Source organism: Balaenoptera acutorostrata, chromosome 17, assembly GCF_949987535.1.
Source record: "Balaenoptera acutorostrata chromosome 17, mBalAcu1.1, whole genome shotgun sequence".
Taxonomy (NCBI): domain Eukaryota; kingdom Metazoa; phylum Chordata; class Mammalia; order Artiodactyla; family Balaenopteridae; genus Balaenoptera; species Balaenoptera acutorostrata.
The window spans coordinates 19257708-19275959 of NC_080080.1; the positions used below are offsets into that span (position 1 = coordinate 19257708).

The window sequence follows — 18252 nt, forward strand, 5'->3', positions numbered from 1 at the left end:
GCCTAATGCACAGAAGTCCTCAGTAAATGATGGCTATGACTATTATTCTTACGCTTTGAATGTTTGTGATCGGAACATACAATGAGTAAATACGAATAGAGGGATCTTAGAATAGCAAATATCTACTCCTGGTTTTAGTCCAATTTGAACATCCCAAGGTTAGGAAAGAAAGGGGCTGCCCACTGACTTCTTTCCTAAGTAAGGATGACCATGCGTTCATTTATCTATTCATCTCTTCAACAAACATTTATTTGGTATATGCTATGTACTGGACATTGAGGCTCTAAAGTTGTGTGCGACCTCAAGGTCCATGACCTCAAAGAGTTTCTAGTCAAGCTAGAGAGACTGAAACATCAAGCACAATCACCTTGGAGAAATACGGTTGCCGGGCTAGAACTCAGGTTGATGAGGGTCAGAAAGGGAGCCAAAGAAATTCATTATAATCCAACCATACGCCATACTCATACAACAGTGAGAATACTCTGTGCTAATTCCAACCATCACATCATGCATGGTACACACTCAGAAAAAAACAGAAAGAGCAAGTGACTTTTCCATTGATAGCGTGTGGGCAATTCCTCATGCCTGTCCATTCACGGAGATAGGAGACAACTCATTTCAGATCCCAGGTGGGTCTCACAGGCTCTGTCAATCAGGGTCCCCTAGCAGGAAACTACAAAAATGTACAAATGGGCTAATAAGAGGTAGTCTAGCATAAAAGAACTACTAAAGCTATGGGCAGGGTTAAGGGAAACTAAAAGAGATGGCAAAGGTCCAGACTAGCAGTCTGTGATCATTAACAACTCCAGGCCTCAGGGTTATGGAGAGAGGGCAGTTTCCAGAGCCTAAAGGGGATAGATGTTAAGAAGAGGGCTGCCTGATGGGACCTGTGGCCTTCAATAGCAGGAAGCAAGCAGAGAAATAAGTACTCTGACCTTCTCTCCTCCCTTCTACCTACTTCCTGCGAGTGCCTCCCACTGACCCAGCCAATGGCAATGGAGCCTGTTGACTCAGGCCATGTAAGTCAGCCTCCTGGGGCACACGGCAGGTTGGAAAAGGGTAGAGAATGATCTGGAGGACAAACAGAAATGTCCTGCATACAGGCTGGGCATCTGACCATGCAGAATCTAATTCTTGCATATAAAGGCACGTGTTTGTTTGTTTTTTTTATGCAACCTGGGTCACACAAGGATACTTTGGACGACGTGCATTTTTCCTCACATATTAGAAACACAACACGTCCTGTACAAGGTGAGACTCCGCTGAACTTTCTCTCATTTAGTCTTCATGACAAGTTTGTGAGCTATGTCTGTTCTTCCAATTTTACAGATGAAAACAAGACTCAGATAGGTTGAATGTCTCGATAAGTGGCAGGAGAAGAACTCTGACACACGCTTCTCCACCCGCAGAAATCTTAAATGGTTTTTCCATTCTACCAAGTTGAAAAGTAACTACAGAGATTGATTGGCAAAAATCGATGTTACAGAGACTTGGTTCATCGCCCTGCAATTGCACAAGATTAGGAAAACTTGGCAGAAATGACCGGCAATGAATCCCTGTCGAGGAATCACGTCTACTGTTGAAGCAACAACATGTGTCTACCTCTAAATCAAGTCATTTCTGAATAATCAACCAGAGCTAGAAATCTGTACATGACAATCTAGGGCTGACGACTTCTGACAAGCACAGCTGGCCTGCTGCCTGTGCTGTACGTTAACAAAGCTCTAATATTATTGCCATATATTTATTATACGGTGGGAAAGCGTGGCATTGCCAAGAAGCAGTAAAGAATGACGTGATTTCCAAAACCAGACTCAAGGACTTAGTAGAAACCAGGAGATGAACACATTTTTTCAGGTCCATTTATTTATTTGTTCATTTATTTATTCATTTATTTATTTTTTGGCCACACCCCGCGGCATGCGGGATCTTGGCTCCCTGACCAGGGATCGAACCCGTGCCCTCTGCATTGGGAGCGCAAATTCCCTTTCAGGCCCATTTAAAAATCTACAAGCTGCATATTGTTTACTATTGTTTAGTGGTATTCATTCCTGCTACAGCCTCCTTGGATAGAAGCTACAGAAACTTTGTGAATTAGAAGCTGCAGACTGAAAAATAGTTACACGTGGGCTCATGCGCTCTGGAGCTGGAGACCAGGGTTTGAAATGCTCCCCCAACACCCCACCGCTGATTTCTGGCTATGTGAAGGTAGGCAAGTTCGTTTACCACTCTAGCCTTGATTTCCTTATTTGCCAAAGGGAGAATCACATTTTTTATCTCATTGGTGTAGAACGAGGCTTTAATAAGAAAACACATGTAAAGGGCATGGTATCTAATAAGCATCAATAATGTCCTGTGGTTGCTCCTTTCATCAATATCATCAGCATCTTCAGGCCTCCTCCACTGTCCCCTCAACTCCTCTCACCATCTTTTCAAGAATGTCTGCATGACGAACAGACCTGGAAGATAAAGATAATTTCTCCTTCTGGGTCAGAAAGCAGGTTTGCTTGAAGACCATTACAAAAGGTTCCTCGAGACTGGGGTTCCTCTTCTGTAACCCAACCCTGGCAGGTGTCATCTGCTCCTTCATTGTGCCGTTCTTTGGGAACTAAGCCTTGGAGGAACTGTCAAGAAAATGGTGATACTCTGGCTACTGCTGCTGCCAAGAGCAACGAATTGTTCTGTGTCCCCCAACCCAGGGGTCTCCTACCTGCATCCATGAAATGGTGGGAGGCACACCTGTTAGCTTGCAAGTCTCAAGACTCTTGACAGTTCTCAACACGAGTTACACAGTATCAAAAATCATGCCTTCTCACCCAGACTAAATAGTTGCAAAAGGTAACAACTTTTATTCTACTTACACTGCAATTTTAGGACGCCCTTCAAATCATCCAAGAAGGAAACATTTACTCCAAGATTCCCTGAAACCACTAATTAACTGGGAAGCACAAGCAAACTGTGAAAAGCTGTATATAACATATTAGAAAGTATTTTTATTACAGTTTGCAACATAATCAAGATATACTTTGAACATAAAACTTGAATCAATTTGCAGAACTCAGGATCCCGGTTTGGAAAGCACTTCTGTACTGCAAATGCAATAAGACAGAGACAAAAACTTGGAACCTTTTTTTTTTTTTTTTTTTTTTTAACTCCAGCTCCATGTTTTCGGGTTACACCAGCCATTAAGCCTCTTTCTAGCTCAGGTGCCCCATCTCTGCAATGGGATTAATTGTGCCTACCGGGTGTAACTCACAGAGTTGTACAGAGCATCAAGCATGTTAATGGACAAGATGCTTTGTAAACTCTAAAAAGGCAAGACAAGGTACACCTCCGACTCCTGCTGCTTACATGAAAAGCAAGCTCTCTTTAGCTTTTTCATGGTACCAGCTCAGCAGCTCGTAGCAATCACAGCATGTAGAATCCTTTGTTCATTCAACAAATATTTATTGTGCCAGCCTCTGGGAGGGAACAGGAAAAAGATCCCAGGGGTATATGGTAGAGAAACTTCTGATAAGATAAAACACACAAAAGGGCTTTTCCCCTTTGTATATAGTTCTCCCCTAATATTTCTCTCCAGTTCTATGGAATAGAGAATATAAAGGAAGCAGTGGGAACTCAAAGAGATCTAATGGCATACAGGCACTTTAATTCTTCAACCAGGTATACACTCCTAAGCAGAATAAATAGACTGCTGGTGGCTGGAGAGAGAAACTCCTGCTAATAAGAAAACTAAGACCCTTTGGATGAAAAACTAAACTAATGCCCTTATGAATCAGACCTAGAAGAGACTGAACTCCATATTAAGACTGTGTTAAATTAAAATTGAGAAGTCACGGGGGGAAGGGATAAATTAGGAGGTTGGGATTAACATATACACACTACTATACACAAAATAGATAATCAACAAGGACCTACTGTATAGCACAGGGAACTCTACTCAATATTCTGTAATAACCTATATGGGAAAAGAATCTGAAAAAGAATGGATGCATGTATATGTATAACTGAATCACTTTGTTGTACACCTGAAACTAACACAACATTGTAAATCAACTATACCCCAATATAAAATAAAAAACAGATTTAAAAAATGAATAATAAAATTGAGAAGTCTCCTCTACGTCTGAAGATGAAATCAAGGTTAGTTTACAATGTGCGTTTCAACTATTAGTTTTAGTAAGGATGGTCCAAATTGCACCTCAAACTCATATTCTCTTTTATAGCTACTTCTATTTATCAGTATATAGAGCACACGGTAATCCAGAGTTCAACTTTTTTCTTAAAGAGATCTATTGTGCCCACTGATGCAAAGATAATCAAGTTTTGTACTTTGGAAAATGCATCCGAAACACCTTCTACCATCCGAAGGCAACGTACACAGATTCAATGTTGTTCCTTAAAGCTACTGATGCTTTTTGTCCTTTCAAAGGTTTTACTGGAAAACTAAAAACCACACTGTTTGAGAGCATGTGAGTTCTGTTCATGTGCTGTGTGTCTGGGGTATCTGTGCTCATGCAAAATTAAGTGGGGGAGCTGGAAGGCCCACCCGGGGAGATGCCGTGCCTTAGTCCCTGCACCTTCGGTCCACAACTGGCCACAGTGAAGGTCTGAGGAAGCCTGTTGATGAAAACGCCTTGTGCCCTGCGTGGGCTTAGATGAAGTCCTCAAAACAACAGAGTATGGGCACGGATCCAGGGGCAGACACCCTCTTTCTCAAACTCCCCTCAAGCTGGCAGCAGGGCATGACTCCTATTCTAGGGTAGGCCCTGTCCCATGTGCTTAAACTAATCAGTCCATTTAATCCCCGCAAGTCCGTGAGGTTGATACAATCAGTATCTCCATTTACTACACGGGCAAATGGAGGCAAAGAGAGGGGAGGCAAGGCACAGACCCAGGATTCACAGCCAGAAAGCCTGGCTCCTAGGTCCTTAACTGCTATGCTAGGCTGTATCTTAAAATAATATCATAAAACAAGAAAAACAAACGTCATTTATTTATATTATGATTTACTAGTCTAATAGCAGCAGCTCAGATTTCATGGTCTCTCAACTCTATGCCAAGCACTGTACAGACTGGATTTCATTTAATCCTTCCAACAGCCCTTCCAAGCGGGTCCCCCACTTATCTCCATTTAAGACTACAGGTCAGAGAGGTTCAAAGCCTACTCAAGGTCACAGAGTGAGCAAGTTGTGAGGCTGGGATTGAAGACCAGGACTGTGCAACTCCAAAACCCACACCCTCTGCCACTTACTGTGAGAGAGAGGACTCATGTCACCAGCTCCCCTATAATGTTCCTCACACTGGGACAACTTGAAAAAGTCAGCTTCTGCTCCTTAACTAGCATTCGTTCGAGTACCTCTGAGTTAAGGTAACAGAAGTGACATAGACGCTAAAAGGCAACACACAGAGTCACTGACTTTTAGTCCTGAGACGCAGATTTGTCCTGCAAAATAGCAGACTGAGAAACATCACCAGGGGTTAGAAAGCCAAGATGCCCCCAAAGCAGTATGTCTCAGCAAAACCCCAGCCAGAAACCACCAAGTTTCACAAAGGCCTATAAATAACACAGAACAAACAAGCCAGAGGAGAGCAAAAAGGAAAGACTGACAATAGAACCAGGCCCTTAGGGCTGGGTGGGAGGCTGGGGAAAGCACGGCCTGCACACCTGTCACCCTGGGTTCAGGCGTCTCCTGTCCCCCTCGAGCTGTAGCACCAGGACGCAGAAGTGACTTAACTGCTCTGGACCCCAGATTCCCCTCCTTCTAGGACAATAACATAATGCCCCATCTATATTATATAATTATTTACTATGTTATCACTATTATCATTCCTGTTATTATTTACTACTCTATTATCACTCTGTTCAGGAGGTTCAGATAAAATAATCTAATGGCAGTGCTTTGAGAAGCTTAATGTACAAATAAAAGTCCCTGTTGTTTTTTACCATATTTACAGAACACCACATAGATTTACCATGGAGAATCATTTTACTCCCCTTTTCCAAAGTCTACTTTAAAATCCTGGAATATTTTCAGTAAATTTTTATAGCAAATCTCATACCCAGATATTCACAAACTCCATGTTACATTTTTGAAGTAAACACTGGTTTCATTCATTTAATCTCCATTGAAGGCAACAGAAAAGATTTATTAATAGCCTAGTAACAATAAGTTTGGGCTCTAGGTTCAAATCCCAGCTGGTTTTTTGTTTTTTGTTTTTAAATGAGGTGACCTTGGGTAAGAGATTGAACCTCTCCTTGCAACTTTTTTCTCATCCATAAAATGGGAACAATGAAAGCATCTAACTAGGGGTTGTTATGATGATTAAATAAAATAGATTAGTCAGGATGTCTGATATATAGCTAGCAATCAACAAATATTATCTATTGTTATTATCTTAAAAGGAAAACAACTAAAGGAATATATCTTTCGTAAGACCTTCTATCACAAATATTAGAGATATCCTAAACAAGAGTTCCAGCTAAAATAATAAAGGGGAAAAAAGTCAATTCTAAAATAAATAAAGTCCTTGAAAAGATGAGCTATGAACCAAATCAGCTATTCATTTCTTAATGTTATTTTTTTAAAGTATCCAAGGCTTACAAAATAATAGTACATGCTGAGATTCATGGAAAAAATGGCCAGAGAAACAAGGAAAATGCATTAAAAAAATAGATAAGTGTATATACCAAACAAAACTGATCAAACAGGTAAACTGAACTATCAATTCCAAAGGCCCTAAAGTTTGTTCCATGCATGTTCTAGCAACCAAAAGTAGGGGCCAAGATTTGCGAGGTGGCAGTTAGGTCATGCAAGTTAAGTACTTATTAAATTACTTCTCCTAGTGCTAATTTTACAAGCAGTTTGAAGAAATAAATTTTCTTGGAATTGAGACACTGAACACTAATGACTAGAAAGCCAACTGCACACAGAAAAAGTACAGCAAAATTGATCAACTCGTCCAGGGATCAGAAAGTTTAGTCATCCTTTTCAGCAAATATTTACCATCTACAATTGGCCGGGAACATGTGAAACCATAAGAAATACAAAGAAGGATAAAGCAGTCCCTCCCCTTAAGTTTCTTAGTCTAATGTCGTAAACAAAACGAGATGAAAGTTTAACACAGTTCTTTCATGGGGTAAACACACAGTAGCAGCACCTAACTCAGTCTTAAGGGGACGCGGAAGGATTCTCAGAAAAGGTTGATATTGAACACGAAGCCAGGAAGAGTCAGAGTGAGCTAGAGAAAGGGCTGAGCGTGGCAGGAAGAGTCTTCTAGACAGAGGGAACAGTACATGCAAAATGTACATCAGATCACCACTTTACCACTCCTTACTGTCTGATGGCCTCCCATCACACTTAAAATAACATTTTCGATATCATGGCGGTAAGGGCCCTTCACGATTTGGTCCCAACTCATCTCCTACTCTCCCCCTCACTTCCAGCCCTCTGGACACACTGGCCTCCTTGCTGTCCTAAACTACACAGAGCATATTCCCACCCGAAGCCTTTACCCTTGCTGTGTCCTCTGCCTTGGATGCTGTTCCACCAGATACACACAAGGCTCACTTTATTCAAATGCCACCTCTTCAAGGACGTCTTCCCTGTCCCCCCGTCTAAAATACCTCGTCACCCTCAGTGAGTCTATTTCTCCTTCTATACTGAAAATCACCCATACTAAACTACATTCCTTTTCACGTGCTGTCCCTTTAACGTCTTCCTCTTCAACTAGAATGCAAGGACTTCCCTGGTGGCACAGTGGTTAAGAATCCGCCTGCCAATGCAGGGGACATGGGTTCGATCCCTGGTCCGGGAAGATCCCACATGCCGCGGAGCAACTAAGCCCATGTGCCACAACTACGGAGGCCACATGCTGCAACTACTGAAGCCTGTGTGCCTAGAGCCCATGCTCCGCAACAAGAGAAGCCACCGCAATGAAGAGAAGCCCGCGCGCCACAACAAAGAGTAGCCCCTGCTCGCTGCAACTAGAGAAAGCCCACGCACAGCAATGAAGACCCAGTGCAGCAAACAACAACAACATACTATAATGCAAGGTCCATGAGGGAAGAGGTTTTGTCTATCTTTGGTCCAGGGCACATTTCCAGTATATAACTATAACTGTGCCTGGCAGGTGGTGAGGGCTCAATAAATATTTGTTGAATAATTAATGAATTAATAAATGCCCGGAAGGCAGAGAGGAGACTTGGGATGGTCTAGAGACACAGTTTAGTGTGAATGGCACATAGGATGTAAGGGGAGAAGCAACAGAAGTTAAGGCTGGAGTAAGTATTTTCAAGAGGGTATGAACAACTTTTTTCAACTTTTCTTATCATATCCATCCCATTAGTAAGAATAGTTCTCTAGGGACTTCCCTGGTGGTCTAGTGGTTAATACTTCGCCTTCCAATGCAAGGGGGTGTGGGTTCGATCCCTGGTCCGGGAGCTAGGATCCCACATGCCCTGGGGCCGAAAAACCAAAACAAGAAACAGAAGCAATATTGTAACAAATTTAATAAAGACTTTAAAAATGGCCCACATCAAAAAATTTTTTTAAAATAAAGGATAGTTCTCTATCAGACGTTTCAATTATTGCTAATCCCTGCTCCCATAAGGTGGTTACCCAGATCCCAAGAGATAATCTGTAGCTAGAGAGGGGTATTACAGAATCCCCTGGCTTCCTTCCATGGAAATGACATGTATGTTTTTGACAACATAAATTCTTATAGTTTGAAGAGACCATCAGGGTAATCTAAATACTTAACATCCGCTAGAATTTTCCAAAAGGAACTAAGAAAGTAAATGAAAGCAGCAACAAAACATATATACACACTCAAGCAAACAAATGGAGGTGCTGATGGATCCCTTCCATTCAAATTCATGTGAGTCAGGGAGATGAGGGATTTTCTATACTTTGATACAGAAAGCAAGGAATAAGAGAACTGGGAGAACTAGTACATATTGGGCATTAATTGGTTGGACGATGCCAGCTCCAGAAACCGAAGTGAACAGAACTGGGACAGAGGTAGAACACAGGACAGACAGAATCAAGGACAGTCATCAGTGTCATGTTAATATCTGAAATGGCTATCCTCCATGGGGTCTGACAACATAGCAGAGTTACTGAACCAACTATTTAAGTACTTGACACAGTTTATTCTTTTAATTCCCAGGACAGCACTAAACACCTTAGGAGGGAGGTGCTATCACCCACTCCCATGTCATAAAAGAGGACATTGAGGTTTACAAAGGTAAGGTAATGGGGCTAGAACTCAAACCCTCTCTGGCTCTTAACCATCCGCTATTTAATCTGACCACCCAGGTGCAGCTCCCTCAGGCACCATCCCACTTATAGAGTAGGCTCTTTTATGTTATAAATACATGTTTTGAAAGGCAGTCAGAGTTAAAGAAAGGGTGCCATTGCCCCTGCACTCCTTTCTCGAATGGTTGCCTTGAAAAAAACAAGGAAGGTAGGGTGAGAAAGGGACCACGGAAATAGCAGATCAGCTCAGAGACAAACCAACTGGGAGATTCAATGTCCACCAACCAAATACTCCTGGGCCACAGTATATTCATCTGTTACAAAGAGCTGAGAGATTATTCCTCTTTTGACCACCCTGCTATCTGAAGTTCTCTCACTATGCATCTCTTGACCTGAACTTGAACTTCCCCTGTACTTGACACTGCTTCTCTAGCCATTTAAAAGACTAAACTTCTAAGTTAAATACTAGAAGATACTTGAAATACTTAAAAGAGAACTGGCAACTGCATCACTTGATGGCAAACATTCAGTGCCAACCTTCTGTTTTCACTTCTGGAGTTTTGTTAAATCGACTTAAATGTAGAAAATACTATTTAAACAAATTCTTTATTAAGAATCTTATGAAATCAACTTAATTTCTGGTAAAGAGAAAAGCAAGTGAGTGATAGAGTTTTCTCATATTAAAAGAAACAGTTATGTAACCATTCCACGGGGAAGAGCCAGGCTGAAGTCAAAATGATGAAAGACTGAAATAGGCCTGCTTCTCACTACAAGATTACAGAACTTACTTCTCATACAGCCTCTGTCCTCTCATGAAGGCTTTCACTTCGTTGTCCAATGGGAAGGTGCCGTCATCCTTTCTAAAGCGATAGAAGAGTTTGACATCCTTGAATTCCTTATGCTCATCACACACTGAAAGACAATATACACAGAGAGGCAAATAAGAAAAAAATACCTCTTATTTAATTACTCAAATGAAGGAAGATGCTAATTAAGATTTGTTTTATTACCTAATTTCTCAAGCACGCTACTCTACGATTTAATACACAGTAAACTATTTAGCACAGTACCTGGCACAGAAAAGTGCTCAGTTTCATTAGCTATCATCATCATCATCATCATCATCTGTGAAAAGAGTCACAAAATTCAATTCATCATTCTTTCTACAAACTCTTCTTGAGCATGATATTGGGGTAGGCATCAGCTTCAAAGAATATGAAATCTAGTGAGATTAAAAGAAATGCCAACATGTAATTAAAATATGGCGTGATCAGGCTATGAAAGAGCTGAGGAGATATTCAGTGGGAGCCCAAAGGAGCACCCAGTACCCCAGCTTTGGGGAATGTACACATCTCTGAAGAGTCTGAATGTAAGTGGAGACCTGAAGAATGAGTAGAAAACAAGCAGAAATGCAGACAGAGGGCATTCCAGCCCAAGAGAATAACAGCATGCGAAGGTCTTGGCCAGGATTAGAGATTTCAAGGAGGCATGTTCATGAATGTTCACTGAACCACTGAGAGTAACAGCAAAAACTTGGAAACAACTTAAATGTCTATGAGTAGAATGGATAAAGGTGTGATGGCATACACTGCAGCGAAAATGAGCAAACAAGATACACTATCAACATGAGTGAATCCCACAAACAGCAAGTTGATCAAGTTGCAAAAGAATAAACATGCCTCTCTATAATGACTTAAAACATTTAAAACAGTATGTTACATTGCTAAGAGATGCATCTACAGAAAGGAAAAAATATAAAGAAGTCCAAGGAAATAAACCCAAATGTGTCTTGGAAGAAGGAAGGGAATGTAATTGGGGAGAGGTATACAAGAGACAAAGTAAAATGTTTATCTCTTAAATGGGTGGGTTCATATCTGAAATAGAAGATATAGGCCTTTGTTTCGTCTCGAGTTACCTTGACTGTCGCCACCTCACTCACCGTGATGAATAATGCCCCGGTCTGCTAATTTCTGCATGAGTTTAATTGCCGTCTCTCTGTCAGAAGCCTCTTTGTGTTCAATCAGCCAGTCAATCAGTTCTTTCGCAACAAAACAGTTTGGGTAGGTTTTGAGATGATGTCGCCTATCTTTAATAACCTTTTCTTCATGCAGCCTGAGCCTGGAAAGAAAATTTGGCAATCAGTTGAGGAATTTTGATAACACATTATCATTAAGCCAATCCCAGAGAACAGTACAAAATGGAAGCCTGAGATGCATCAGAGTGACATCCAAATACCTTTATGTCAGTGGGTGATTTCCATACTGTCAGAGCCCAGAGGCCCCAGGAAGTGATTCCACCCACAGACCTAGAGATGATACAGGTAAAGGGGAGGGAAACCCAACCACGGACAACCTAGAACTCTCCTGTCACTCAGGAGACTGAGAAAAGCTTTCTTACCCCTACTCTGTCTCACTCCCTTCTCTCTCTCTCCACCAGTGGGCTTATGGTTTCAACCAACTAACAAACAAGACTCTAGAAACTTGCTGAAACGAGGTACTTCCTCTTCCTCATGGACTGCTCAGGATCCACCATATTTGAATTCACTCAGTCACATAACAAATATGAATGAGTGTCTACCACCTGCCCATCAGGCACTTCCAAGCATTAGAGACATACGTCGGAAAATGGGCAAGATCCTTGCCCTTGCTGGCCTTGTTTTCCTAGGGGCAACAGCTAATCCTTTTGTGAGGCTCTTTACAAAGATTAAATCACCTAATGCTCAAAACAACCTCATTAGAAGTCATTATTACTATCTCCATTTTTTTTTTTAACAGCAAAGAGAACTGAGGCCTCAGAGAGATTAGGTGACTTGTCACACAGCTAACAAGTAGTGAAAGTGAGATTTGAACCCCGATGGTCTCACTTTAGAGTCTGGCTTTCCAACTGCCACATCATGTTGCCTCTCGCTAGGTAGGGATAACTGAAGAATCCAGAAGAGATGGATAAAAGCTGTTGGACAAATACAACTTATTTACAGGCTGCCGGATTATCCTGGAGAAAAGTAGTTGACACAGAGTCTTCCCTGGCTCTCTTCAGAACCCAGTGACTTTTTTCCAAAAGAGTCTTAAACCTGGCTTTAAAAGAAAAAGTTTCTTCCATTTGTCTTCCTTTCTTTTATCAGCCTTATGTTTACTTTTTAATTCTCAAGGGAAGGATTGAATTGGGTGAAACAGGAGGTGAGTTTTCTTCCTATTCAACCCACGTGACTCTTATGCTTCTTACATCATCATCTCAATGTTGTTGAGAAATGGGATTGACTGAGTAAATCACACAGTAACCATGTGACCTGGGCAAGTGACTTAATGCCTCTTTTTTCCTCTGTAAAATGGAGGCAACTATGCCTACCCTGTCCTTGACGATGATGAGATTTGGGGCATAATGTCTGTTAAGCACCAGCAACCCAGTACAGTACCTGACACATAACAGGTCCCATCCACCTTTCTTCCATTTCCTAAGGAAGGAACTAGGTCCTACTCCTGCCTGTTTTTTGAACAGAGTGCACTGAATGGAATTTAATGGGTTTTGATGGCCCAAGGGTTGTGATTATGAGTTCGGAGCATACTGGGCTGGAACTGAGGCCTAGATGCTCTTCCTTGCTAGACCACTGTTACAGGCTGAACTGGGTTCCTCTGAAACTCATACGTTGAGGCCCTAATCCCTGGTACTTCAGAATGTGACTGTATTGGAGTTAGGGTCTTTTAAAAGGTAATTACATTAAAATGAGGTCATTAGGGTAGGCCCTCATCCAATAGGAGTAGTGTCCTTATAAGAAGTGGAGATTGGGCTTCCCTGGTGGCGCAATGGTTGAGAATCCGCCTGCCAATGCAGGGGACACGGGTTCGAGCCCTGGTCCGGGAAGATCCCACATGCCGCGGAGCAACTAAGCCCGTGCGCCACAACTACCGAGCCCACGCACTGCAACTACTGAAGCCTGTGCACCTAGAGCCCGTGCTCCACAACAAGAGAAGCCACCACAATGAGAAGCCCACTTGCCACAACTAGAGAAAGCCTGTGTGCAGCAATGAAGACCCAACACACCCAAAAATAAAATAAATTTTTTTAAAAAAGATAAAAACAATGAACATCTTAAAAGAAAAGAAGTGGAGATTAGGACACAGACATGCAGAGGGAAGATCATGTGAAGACATGAGGAAGGCGCCGTCTACAAAGCAAGGAGAGAGGCCTCAGAAAAACCAATCCTGCCAACACCTTGATCTCAGATTTTTAGCCTCCAGAACTGTGAGAAAGTAAATTTCTGTTGTTTAAGCCACTCAGTCAGTGATACTTGGTTATGGGAGCCTGAGCTGAGACAACCACCAATTGCCAAAGAGGCTCCTGAGCGGTCTGGGGATGAAGGGCCCAGCTGGGGGAAGGGAGAGGAGCAGAGAGATGAGAGTCCTTACAGATATAAACTGCATAGAAAGAAAAGACCCATTTTAATGGAGTTGCTACTGTATGCTCAGTATCGTACTAATAAGCATTTTCACATGAGCTGACTTAACTGCTACAGCCTGAATGTTTGTATCTTCCACAAATTCACACGTTGAAATACTAAACCCTAAAACGTCAGTGATGAGGACGGTCAGGGACACAGGGCTTGGCTCTCATCTCGACACTGCCAGTAATTCCAGATGACCAAACTTCTGAGCGTCAGCACCGGTAAAACGAGGGTAACGGTATCTACCCTGATTACCTCGTCACACTGTCACAAAGCTCATTAGTAAGAATAAAGATAGCATTTGAGTCCTTACTATGTGCCAGGCACAGTTTTGACTGCTTTATTGGCATTAACCCTCATGACAATTCCCCGAGGCTGGTAATATTAAAGCCACAAATGATACCAAAGTAGAGGTGTAATTATTTTTTTTTAAGATTTATTTATTTTTTTTTTTTTTATTGATTAATTGATTGATTGATTGCTATGTTGGGTCTTCGTTTCTGTGCTAGGGCTTTCTCCAGTTGTGGCAAGCGGGGGCCACTCTTCATCACGGTGCGCGGGCCTCTCACTGTCACGGCCTCTCTTGTTGCGGAGCACAGGCTCCAGACGCGCAGGCTCAGTAATTGTGGCTCACGGGCCCAGCCGCTCTGCGGCATGTGGGATCCTCCCAGACCAGGGCTCGAACCCGTGTCCCCTGCATCAGCAGGCAGATTCTCAACCACTGCGCCACCAGGGAAGCCCCTAGAGGTGTAATTATTAATAAAAAAATAAATGAGCCCTAATAAAATAAAAAAAAAAACACATTCACATCGGTGTGCTAAAGTCATCACATGAATTCCTCTAATTAATTCAGTGACAAAGACACTGAGTAATTTGTTTAACGTGCTCCAAGTGGCAGAATGCAAAACATTAATTCTTAGATGGGATGTCTGTCAGGAATCTAAGAATAATGAAGACCAATTTATTTAGAAATTGAAATGTGCAATAAGCTACCATATAATTTGGTGGAGGAGGAATATGTTATGAGCCAAGAGACAAGTTTCAGCTCCTGTAAATTTCCCAACTTAAAAAAACATGTATTAGGTAATGTTTAACTTTACTACAGAATAGAACCTTTCAGTTACTATCCTGTCAACCCTGAGCTTGGTGCTAATTCTTAAGCATACTTGATTCCCTCTGATTCCCACCCTGCACAGTAAGAAGCTCTGGTCACTACCCCTGCAGCCCCACAAGGACCTGGTGTATTTCCATGTTTAGAAAACTGAGCAGAAATATGATGGAGGGGAAAGAACTTTGAATCTGAGAGGTAGCATAGAACTTGATCTTTTTAGACATGTTACCAGGGGTTAAAAATGTTCAATAACTGTGCTACCTTCTGTTTTTCTTTGATAGTCAGAGACACAGAATTCTAAAAATGAGCATTAAAAATTATATATTCCAGAAAAGCTATCCCAATAAAGAGGTAAGAATTTTCATACTCTAAATAACCAAGTGTTTTGCCTAGCACTGTGGGTACTTAATAAATATTTGGTGAACAAATAAAAATACACAGGGGCACTAAGAGAAATGACACCCCTTTCTAAAAGGTAGGGAGGCTTCTCACTAAAAAAGTGGGAGTTCCCACACCACAACTTAGTAAACATCTAATATCATGGAATTCATCTTTTGTAAAATAACTATGTACATGCTTTCATTTCTAGGGCAATCAATTTCCAAAGTTTTAATCCCTGTTGTGTGAATGTAAATGTGGTTTGTTTGTTTGTTTGTTTATTTTGGCTGCGCTGTGTGGCTTGTGGGATCTTAGTTTCCCAACCAGGGACTCAGCAGTGAAAGCGTGGAGTCCTAACCACTGGACCACCAGGGAATTCCTATGTATATGTGTTTTTTTTAAAAAAAAAAGCATTTCCGTTTATTTGAACTCAAGTTACTGCTTACAAATTTCCACAACATTTAATACACTAATATGCATGGAGATCACCAAGAAGGACAGGCAATATTTCAAAGTCTTGCGGAAAAACAGAAATTTTGCGTAGTTGAACCTCTCATGGAATAGCATTCTCTGGAAAGACTCTGTAAGATACTGAACTGGGGCTGAAAGCCATACTTTTAAACATGGCGTGTTGCCTGGACACGTCAGTCGGTCACCTTGTCTGCCATGCTCAACAGCCCCTTCGATTCAAAACTGCCTTCCACACCTTACCCACACCAGGCAGGGTTCAAACACCCCGTGCCTGTTCTCTTTGCACAGGGCGGCGCCTGCCTGGAAGAGCCCTTGACTTACAGAGGCCCCTGCACACGCCCACCAGCAGTTCAATGAGGGCACTAAGGCCACAAGATTCTACCCAGTTCAAGTGACAGTAATTAGCTAAGCCAAGCAGAATGGCTCCATCCAAGATTTAAACTAGAGCTGAAGTTTTCAAACCCTATTTGTGCTGGGACACTTTTTTCAAGTGGAACTTAACTAGGAGTCAATGTAGAAAACAGAGCAATGTGGAGTGCCCTGGCTAAAAGCGGGTAGGGCTCCCAGGTCCAGGATGTTTCCTGGTTTTCCCATTTGGTTCTCCCATGTATACCCTCCACATCCCCCAGACCATCTACATGGAGTTTTTAGAACACAGGTTAAAAATCCTCAGTATTACAAGACACTGAGGAAACTGGGCAACCAGGAAGGAGGGGGGCGGTGAGGCAGGCCAGCTCCAGGAAGCCAGAGGGCAGGAGAAAGAGCCCTGAAGCCACAAATGAGAGACAGCAAGAGACACCTGACCCTGGAGCACCTTGGTTCATTAGAATTTTCCAGTTCTTCTTCCAAGCTACATACACTCTAATAATAATCAGAACAGGACCAATCCTTTCAGGTGGCTGTAAAAGCCTTGACTACCTGGATCCAAAATAACTTCACCTACCCAGGCTCTAGGGAGGCCTTCACCTTGACCCCAGGCCGCCTCCCAAGCTTCCTCGCCCTCTCTCACCTCCAATCACAAGTGTGCCTGTCTTAGAGTCTGGATGTCCTGGATTCTTCTCCACCACCCTCCAGGCCCCTGCTCAAGACAGAGACTCCTCTGCTTAGAACGTTCCCTCCTCCTGCCTGCAATAATTTAAAAAAAATTCTACTTGCTCTTCAGATTAAAAGGTACCTCCTCGTGAACATTTTCTCAGCCTTCCAAAGCCAGAAAACAACCTTCACTCCTCTGCTCTCCCACAATATTTTACAGCCACTAGTAAAGAATTCATCCCACTGTATTACAACTAGACGAAGCGAAGGATGCTAAGGGAGAGTTGTATATCTGATTTTGCAATTCTAGTGCCTAGCACATAGTAGGGGATAGAGCCTCACTGATGTGAAAAATCAGTTAGCGCATACCATGTCCTCAGCCTTGAGGTGCATAGGGCAGAAGAGTCTTCTGAATAACATAGTGCACATCGATCCACATTGAACCCCTGGGAAAAATAATCATCTCTGTTTTAGCTATATTTTCGACACCACTGGCCAAGGAATTTAAATACAAAAACCACCTTCCCGTCATTCATTTCAGACAGCTGGTTCACAGGCTTTAGAGTCAAGGTGATTCTGTAATATTCTATTCGTGGCCAGCGAACCAGCTGCTGAAATTGCATCCGACAATTTCCTCTTCCAGCCCTAGGAGAACAAACACTACCGAGTGCAGGGTGTTAATAATCCTGAAGAAATTACTGTCCACAGGAAAAGAAACGCAGAAATTGTTTTTCAAAAAATAGCTGGTAGAAAACTGCAGCAGGTTGCAGGACTCAGGGAACAAAAGGGGGACAGAAACCACACATTCTCATTTAAAAACAGTGTCATAAAGCTCAGCTGAAGTAAACAGTTTAATTAAAAAACACAGCAGGCTGAACAGTGGGGCTGACAGTGTGAGCCTTGTGATTTGGGCAACAGCACTGACATAGATGTGCTTTAAACCAAAGCTATTGTCCCTTCCAGATGTTCAGCAACAGCCAATATCTGTCCCTGGGGATTGGAGAACTTACAGAAAATCACTCTAAATCACCTACCCTTGAAAGGCCCCGAATCTAAAAGGATGAGAAAAAAGACAGGAACAAATGAAACCTAACACACTGCATTTCCTTTTCATGTTTGGATTTATTTTATAATTAAAATTCCAAATTATCAAACTAATGCATGCTCCTGGTAGATTAAAAAGCTTCAAATATGTATAACCCAAAGCTGGGTAACGGGTGATGAACTGATACTTGTTGAAGCTAGGAGATGGGTGCACGGGAGTTTGCTGCACTATTGTATTTATTACTTTGGGATGGGTTTGAAATTTTGCTTGACTCCCACTTTTCAAAGGAATCCAGTATGGATAGTTGCTTATGTATTCTTGCAAAAATCTATTATGTCCATATGTATGGTTATATATGTATACTTTTATGTGAAAGGATCGTAATAGACATTTCAAGTAGTTTTGCTTCAAGAAGATGCTTGAATTCTCTCAGCCTGATGAGAACAACAGAACAATACAGACAGTGGTAGGAAGGAGAGTGCAGAACTGGTTAATATAAACAGAGTACATGTGATTC

At 42.0% G+C, this 18252-nt stretch overlaps 1 protein-coding gene across 10 annotated transcripts in view; it reads right to left on the reverse strand.

Annotated features, from left to right (window-relative positions):
* DEPTOR (DEP domain containing MTOR interacting protein) overlaps positions 1–18252 on the reverse strand; it is a 148826-nt gene that overhangs the window by 97494 nt on the left and 33080 nt on the right. For 9 of the 10 annotated variants that reach the window (XR_009005794.1, XR_009005795.1, XR_009005797.1 and 6 more), the window contains 2 exons: positions 11200–11378; positions 10049–10172 (listed from right to left, as the gene is read on the reverse strand). Coding sequence is in view for 6 of the 10 variants with exons in the window: in XM_007188832.3 (XP_007188894.2) it covers positions 10049–10172; positions 11200–11378 (303 nt within the window). In the remaining 4 variants the exon portion in view is untranslated. Of the gene's footprint in view, positions 1–10048; positions 10173–10330; positions 10386–11199; positions 11379–18252 lie in introns of those variants that run through there. The other variant, XM_057532088.1, reaches the window with a different exon arrangement.